The 8,107-nt window shown below is 40.8% G+C and overlaps 1 protein-coding gene across 1 annotated transcript in view; it reads left to right on the plus strand.

Annotated features, from left to right (window-relative positions):
• LOC119834824 (hemocytin) overlaps positions 1-8,107 on the plus strand; it is a 50,442-nt gene that overhangs the window by 27,358 nt on the left and 14,977 nt on the right. The window contains exons 40-50 of the mRNA XM_038359334.1: positions 364-557; positions 1,015-1,299; positions 1,560-1,718; positions 2,002-2,290; positions 3,463-3,634; positions 4,516-4,621; positions 4,963-5,230; positions 5,773-5,925; positions 6,213-6,459; positions 7,068-7,216; positions 7,787-8,040. Coding sequence (XP_038215262.1) covers positions 364-557; positions 1,015-1,299; positions 1,560-1,718; positions 2,002-2,290; positions 3,463-3,634; positions 4,516-4,621; positions 4,963-5,230; positions 5,773-5,925; positions 6,213-6,459; positions 7,068-7,216; positions 7,787-8,040 — 2,276 coding nt within the window. The remainder of the gene's footprint in view (positions 1-363; positions 558-1,014; positions 1,300-1,559; positions 1,719-2,001; positions 2,291-3,462; positions 3,635-4,515; positions 4,622-4,962; positions 5,231-5,772; positions 5,926-6,212; positions 6,460-7,067; positions 7,217-7,786; positions 8,041-8,107) is intronic.

The following is an 8,107-nucleotide window of genomic DNA, read 5'->3' on the forward strand; positions in this document are numbered from 1 at the left end:
AAACTTACTAGGAGGTCCCTACTACTCCATATTTTGTAAAGTTGGAAATGAAATAAACTATTTTTATTTATTTATTTTATTTATTTTATTTACATAGTCAGGATTTTTTTGAATAGCAGCTTGTTTATTGGAAACAATCATCCTATTAAATCTTTGAGTAAATACAGAGTTTCTTATCGGCTCTTCTCTGTAGAAACTGTTTTCCAAACCAGTGGTAAATATTAAAACTGTGCTATGACGATTCAAAAGTGCTTCTATAGGAAGTCTAGCTAAATGAATAAATGTTTGAGTTTGAGTTTCAATAAATAAGACAAGTAGAAATAATACGAAAAGTATAGTCTTTAATACTCTATTCGTTTTCAGCTAGCGGCTGGAAAGCGCTCATATCAGACCCGAAACAGTACATCCAGGTGGAGTTACCAGAGCGCACTGCTGTGTACGGCGTGACTATGCAAGGCAACCCGTTACTGGACCAATACGTCACAAGTTATGACGTCATGTATGGTGATGATGGCCATGTGTTCTCGCCCGTTGAGGACCTGGGTGGGAGACCGAAGGTAATCACTATTTGTCTAAGAAATTAATTGACTAACCTTTAGGCTCTTGGATGCTGTGTCTCTTCATGGTCCGTTTGAAAGCATCATCGTTTGCGGTCGAAGGTAGACTTAACCAATTTTATAGGAGCTTTCGAAACTTTAGACCTGCAAAAGGAAACCGTATTGTTCCCGCTCTCGGAGGATTTCTGGGATAAAAGCTATCCTTTGTCTCAAGCTATCTTGGTATCAAATATCATCTAAATCCAAAGGCAGACGAAGTAATTCTCTCATTTATGATATGCCTACTATAGATCGGTCCAGTAGTTTGGGCTGTGCGTTGATATATCAGTCAGTCACTCAGTCAGTAACAAGTAAGGATTTAGATTGTTAATTTTATTGACCTGATTCCCTTATAATAAAACGATTTCTGAAACCTACAAGTTATTATTTAGTGTAATGAAACATTCCGCACGCACAGGTGTTCCGCGGCCCCACGGACCACAAGACACCGCTGGAACAACTCTTCGACAAGCCCTTCGAGGCCAAGTTCGTGCGCATCCACCCTCGCACCTGGCACAACGAGATTGCGATCCGCTTTGACCTTATTGGCTGCGAAGAATTCTCTACTACTGCCTCTACAACTACCTCTACTACTTCCACAACTACTTCTACTACGACTACTACTACAACTACTACTCCGGAACCAACTACAGTTACAACGCCGATAGTTATTACGATACCGTCGACTGTGGCGTATACAACGGTTTGTTTTAAAAACATTATATTCTTTTTATACTCTTTTAATATCACATACTCGTATATTTAATTTGTTCAATCCAAAGTAAGTTTCAAACTTAGGTGATCTCATATGTTTCTTATGTTGCCACGGAACATTAATATTATTTTTATTACCTTATGCAACAAGATAAAAAGTTCATAATCTGGAAATGCAATTCTACACCAAATACCAAACCCATTTTCCTTTCCATTTCTCGCCAAGTTTAACCAAAACTATACTTTCAGGAGGAGCCCACGCAATGTACTGCGCCGCTGGGGCTGGGCGCAGACCTGCCCGTGGAGATGATCGAAGTGAGCTCCAACAACGACGACCGGCCCTTCCTCCGGCTGGGCGGCCAGCGCGGCTGGAGGCCCGTCTACAGTACCCCTGGGGAGTGGATTATGGTTTGTATCCTTTTCTGCTCCCTTATTGCTCATCCTTACATATAGAATAGAATCCTGAAATATCCTGAAGGCGGGTTCGAAGACAACAGTAATCTATATTACTGTTTGTGATATATGTTATGTTTTATATAGAATAAAAAACATTTGTATGAACAGATAAACGAAAAAGGAAACATCCGGACTATATTTTGACCATAATAACAAAAAACGATTACCAAACCATCCACCTTTAAAGTCTGGTAATAAATTGTCATGTTAGATTGAATGCCATTGCCAATTCCAGTTCAACTTCACATCGCCGCGCAACATCACCGGTATAAAGACGAAGGGCGGCCCCGCCGGTTGGGTGACCGCCTACAACGTCCTCTACACGTCCGACCTGAGCGTGTTCAACACGATGCTGGACTGGAACGGCTTCCCCAGGACGTTCCCGGGGAACTTCGACGGCAGCTCGGTGGTGATGAACGAGTTCCGCCCGCCCTTGCACGCGCAGTACCTCAAGGTGCTGCCGGTGAAGTGGGATCGGTCGATGGAGCTGAGCGTGGAGCCGATTGGCTGCTTTGAGCCGTACCGTAAGTTGACCACTTCCGACTTTCAACTAGCAGTTAAATAAATTGGCGTTGTGTTAATTGCAATTTGTATATTAATTATGTTGTTATATATGCTACATATTATTTATAGATTATGTCGAAATAAATTCAAATTGATAAAATTTTAATGACGTTCAATTTTGATTTTAAGTCTATGTGACTGAATCATTTTGATAAACGATATCTATTTAGTGCATACACTGTCCTATCACTAGATTTGAATGAAAGCAATTGTTCTGGAACGCCAAACAGGATCTAAAATATAATCTTAATTACAAATACAATAAAGGACTTATCAAAGCACGCAAAGGAGACAATGTACAAATTATTACGGTACGGTCTATTAACGACATAAAAGCATTGGTTAGTAACAAGAACTAAGTGAGACATCCTCGTTTCATTGTTTCCTATTTATTTCTTTAAAAAATGGCTAATGTGTGTTTGGATATATCTGAAGTTAATGATTGCTATAATATTCATGAGTTTTTAAATTGTATTCCTCATTGTCACCTTAACTTGTTATGTATCCATATTAATATACGATCTATTATAAAAAAAAAATCAATAACGCACAAAAATATGAAAACCAAACTAAAAGATTTTTCATTGAAATCGTAAATAGCTCAACATAAATAGATATAAATACCATTCATGAAAAATCAGTAAAATAAAAATAAAAATACATAATATATAACATTAAATAAAATAAATAAAACATATAAATAAAAAATAACAAAAATGTTATACCAGTAACTTATAAAAACTTATGTAGTAAGTTCTGGCGTTTATTTTCATTTTTATTATAAACTTAAGAAATTTATGAATTTTAAATCCATCTGGTAAGCAAAATGTACGTTATTAATAAGTACCTATACACGTTGACGTTATATTATAGATTATTTTCTAAAAGGAACATGCTGTACATCATTCCGATACGCTGCTATAATATTCACGGCCAGCAAGGTCACCGATGTCGCTCGTCACTAAAAGTTTATATCTACCTGCATTAAAAATAAAAATAATTAAAAAACCTATGTAGCGGTCGTTGGCTTATGGTGCACGTAGAAACTTGAATCTTTATAAGTAATGTAATGAATATCAATAAATAAAAAAAAATATATAAGTGAGAGTCAGTCAACAAGTGCGTCCCGCAGCGGCCGCGTCGCCGGCGGACGAGCGCGCGCCGGCGCCGGCGGGGGCGGGGGCGGCGTGCGCGCGGTGCCCGGGCGCGGCGGCGCGCGAGTGCGCGTGCGCGGCGCCGCTGTACTTCGATGGCGACGCGTGCGTGCCGCGCGACCAGTGCCCCTGCGTCATCACCTTCTACACGTGAGTACTGCCGCCGCCGTCTTCGCTATTCGGTTCACTTTGTCATTTCGTTCGACACTTTTTTTTTTTTTTTTTTATGTCACCGTCGGCAATGGAGCTGGTGGGTCGCCTGATGGTAAGCGCTACCACCGCCCATGAACATTTGGAGAGGCGTAAGGTCGTTTGCAGACCTTACGTCTCTCCAAATGGATTGCCGACTTCAAATTGGAAAGGAATTGGGAAAGGATTAATGAGAGGAATAAAGGAAAGGAATGGGAAGGGTAAGGAAAGGGAAATGGGCCCGGCGACACTTCGGCGACTCTCGGTTCACTTTGTCATTTCGTTCGACACTTCGGCGACTCTTTCACTGGTATGCCTGTCCATATTATATAAATAAACATTTATGGCGAAACAAAAAGCATTTGTCAGGTATTAATTTATTTCGCAAATAATTCCATTCGTGTTTGATTCGTGCGACTAATTTGGTTTAATTTTTTTTACCTATGGTCCACCTCGGCTTCGCCACTTCAGGCCTTGATGGTTGATGGTTATAAGATTTTTGTGATCAGTCCAGTCTTTAATTTTTAGTTTTATAGCATTGAAATGCTTTATGAATGGGATATTTTTAAAGATAGTAGAAAAAGTTTGATCACAAGGCGAGATATGGGAACAGGTTCCCAAACCCGAGATATTGAGTGACAAAGAAGCGTTGCTACGCTTTGGCTTTGTGATCATTTTGTTACCATTTTTTTTAATTTGTAATCACATTTTCACATTTCACATTTTAACATTACAAACATACTACACAACAAAAGCAATAATATTACCTTTGTTTAATTTAATTAAATTATTTTATTAAAAAAAGTTGTATAATTAAAACACGCATTGTTATCCGTCCATAGATACCCAGTCGGTTCCAAGTTTCGCGATGACAAGTGCCAGGAGTGTGTGTGCAAGCTGGGCGGCATTACAGACTGCAAGCCCGCCGTTGACTGCGAGTGTGCGCCTGTTAGTCTCTCTCTCTCTCTTTCCTCTTCTCTCTCTAACTCTTCTTTTCTCTGCTTTTTATAATTCTAATAAAGATGTTCATGGAAATGGAAAATTAAAATTATGTGACATTACATTGTTACTGTTAATTTAAAATTATGTAACATATATTGTTAGATTACAGTCGAAATTAATGGAATAAAAATATAATATAAGATATCAAACTATTTCTCATTCAACTATCGACTTACATCTAAATCGAACTATGTTAGTTGATCAGATCAAGCACAGTTCTTCAGACTTTTAGGTTTCTTACCAAAAATAAACTCAAGAACCATTAAAACCAAACATAATGTTCCCAGGACCTCGTCCCCCGCCTGTCAGACGAATGCGAATGCCTCTGCGAGCCTTGCACCAACGGCACCAAGATATGCCCGACCAGCAAACTGTGTCTGCCTCTCGACAAGTGGTGTGATGGGCTCCAGGACTGCCCTGATGATGAAAAGGATTGCCTCACCACCACCCTGATGCCGGTCACCGAAACGGTGATCACCACTGTGTTGAACACGGTGGCTAACACCCCACCCACTACTGAAGTTACAACTCCAACTACCACTACTACTGAGAAACGTGAGTGTTTTATGTTATACTAGCTTTTGCCCCCGGCTTCGCACGTGTTAAATTTGGACTAGTTTGTTGTCATTACACACATAAACCTTCCCCTTGAATCATTTTATTTATTAAAAAAACCCCATCAAAATCCGTTGCGTAGTTGTAAACATTTACGCATATGTAATGAAATAGGGACAGAGAAAGCGACTTTGTTTTATACTATATAGATTTTGGTTTATAAATTCGGAATTGGATTCTGGAATACAATTACCATCTTAGGCCATATGTCAGCTTACCATCAGGCGAGATCATGGTCAAGCGCTGCCCTATTATACCGAATAAAAATATGAAAAATAACATATAGGAAGATCATTTACAAGATATACAAAACTTGTGTTTGTTTTTCATTATTTTGCTCTAATTCAGGAGTATTGAATTTAGCACCAAATCTCTTTCAAAGAGCAATCTGTCAACGATTATAGGCTAGCTTAGATATGTACACTTACATTTAAGTTAATAAATTATGGTCTCATAGAAGAAAGTGTAAAACACATTTCCAGCTTTCGAATGCCACAAAGCGGTGTGTCCCCCCGGCTACACTCTGCACAAGGAGAACCGCAACCCCGGCCGCAACAAGTACAAGGGCTACTCGAAGGCTGCATACAGCAAGGGAGGATACTCGAAGGGTGGATACTCCAAGGGTGGACGATATAGTGAGTTATTCATGGTGTTTTTTTGTTGTAAGTTATTGTCTTGTTGGAGATATGTTCTAGAATACAGTACTTCATGAAAACGCCATTTATCAGCTTTAAATTTATTATTTTTTTAATGAAAACTAGATAATAACAGTATATATTTTCCACATTATTAGGGTCCACGAATGTAATATTGCATAACTATCGAGTTTCTAGCCGGTAGGAGCGACAATTCTAATCGGCGGTAGTTTGAAAACGACTATTCCCAAAACAGTTTGAGTTTGATAATATAACATATCTCACAGGCCAGCCGCGGCGTTCGATGTTCTCGCCGTCGGGCGCGGGGGGTGCGGGGGGTGCGGGGGGTGCGGGCGGGGCGGGCGGCGCGGGGGGCGCGGGCGGCAGGCGCGAGTGCGAGCGGTTCAAGTGCGTGCCGCCGATGTTCGTGCCGACGCGGCCGCCCGGCGCGCCGCCGCCCTGCGACGCGCCCGCCTGCCCGCCCCGCTACGCGCTGCGCCTGGACTCTGCGCTCGCCAACAATGGCTGCCCGCAGTGAGTACTTGAAACTTTATAGTTTGGTTTGTTTCAGTCACACAGTTTGGGGATATAAGGCTTAACCCCCTTCTCCTCCCCCTCCTCCTCCCCCCATGATGGCGGACGATTGCCCGTTACGTCAGTCAGTTTGAGAGTATGAGGCTTAACCCCCCTTGATGGCTTGGAGGTATGAGGCTTAATCGATAAACGAACCCCTCATGGCGAACGACGGATAACCTTGGGTTTGGCTAGGTCCGTACGCCTCCAAGGTATCGCCTCGTGCAGTTAACCGTGCAGGGGGTGCGTGCGATGTATTTTCCAAGGTTAAAGAAACGTTCAATTAGTTGGTGGATGGGGTAGCTTTAAATGCGAGTTATGGTAAATGCGCGACCCCGGTGCACCGTCACCCTGTGCGGCACCAGCTTGTCTGCTGAGATAATGGCTATAATAAAAGGTGATTAAAGTCATCGAATTCCCAAGTTTCCCAGGTTCAAATGATAATTTGGAAACAGAATTCCGTAATAGTATCATTCGAATGGCAAATTTTCTAGGCCTTGATGAAATTATTTAACCTCTTTGACAATAACACATCCCTTCAATAAATAATCCACGTTTAACAAAAACAGATACGTTTGCGAACCACCACCTGAGCAACTGCACTGGTGCAATATGACGGGTCGCACTTTCAACACCTTCGATGGCCTCGAGTACAAGTATGATGTCTGCCATCACATATTGGCTAGAGACAAACAACTGGACTCCTGGGCTGTGCTGGGTAAGTAGTCACATGAAAAATATATGAATAAATAATGTGGGAAACGGGAACAACGCATAGTGCACCCGGTCAGAAACAGTCAGTCAAAACTAATAATGGCGAATTTTATAGGACTTCTACTGAAGGATCGTTGTTAATGAATTTTTTATCTTTATAACACAATGTATAATTGAAGTATCCCAAACAAAAAGCCAAAACAGTTTATCCGTAGTATCCAATTTTTAGTTTTATTAATCGGGTTCAAGAGAGAAAGCTACTAAAGATCTGATATTAAAAAAAAGTCGCCACACTACACCACACTGCTGGGACACAGACCTCCTATAAAGGTTTAGGTAATCTTCCACGCTGGCCAAGTACGGGCTGGCAGATGTGGTCGAACTTTTATTTTTTGGAAATGCCGATTTCCTTGCAATGTTTTCCTTTCTTACAATCGTTTTGACTACTGGTAATGTAATTAATAAATTGCGCCGATAAATTGAAAAAAAACAAATTTTCCTTGCCTGCACGTATGCCTGGTCTCGAACCCCAAGTTATCGATTAAGTGCAATTTAAAATCGTATTGAATTGCAGCCAGAAAGAGGTGCACAGTTGACGGGGGCTGCAAGAATGAGCTCATAGTGAATCAAGATGAAGACATTATCACCGTGAGGCCAGATTTCATAATTCAGTACATGAATTACGAATACACAGTGGAACAGACTGAGAAAATCTGCTTCCAGAAGAACAGTTTCAAAGTATCGCAGCTCGGAACTGGTCTAGAGATTAGGTCCTTGAGATATGGCTTCGTCGTGATTTATACACAGGACGGTGACATTAAGATCGGGGTAAGTTTTGGCACGCATTAAATTAATCCTAGTTCCCACTAATATTATAATTACTTAAATAAATTTT

Source organism: Zerene cesonia, chromosome 20 (genome assembly GCF_012273895.1).
Source record: "Zerene cesonia ecotype Mississippi chromosome 20, Zerene_cesonia_1.1, whole genome shotgun sequence".
Classification (NCBI taxonomy): domain Eukaryota; kingdom Metazoa; phylum Arthropoda; class Insecta; order Lepidoptera; family Pieridae; genus Zerene; species Zerene cesonia.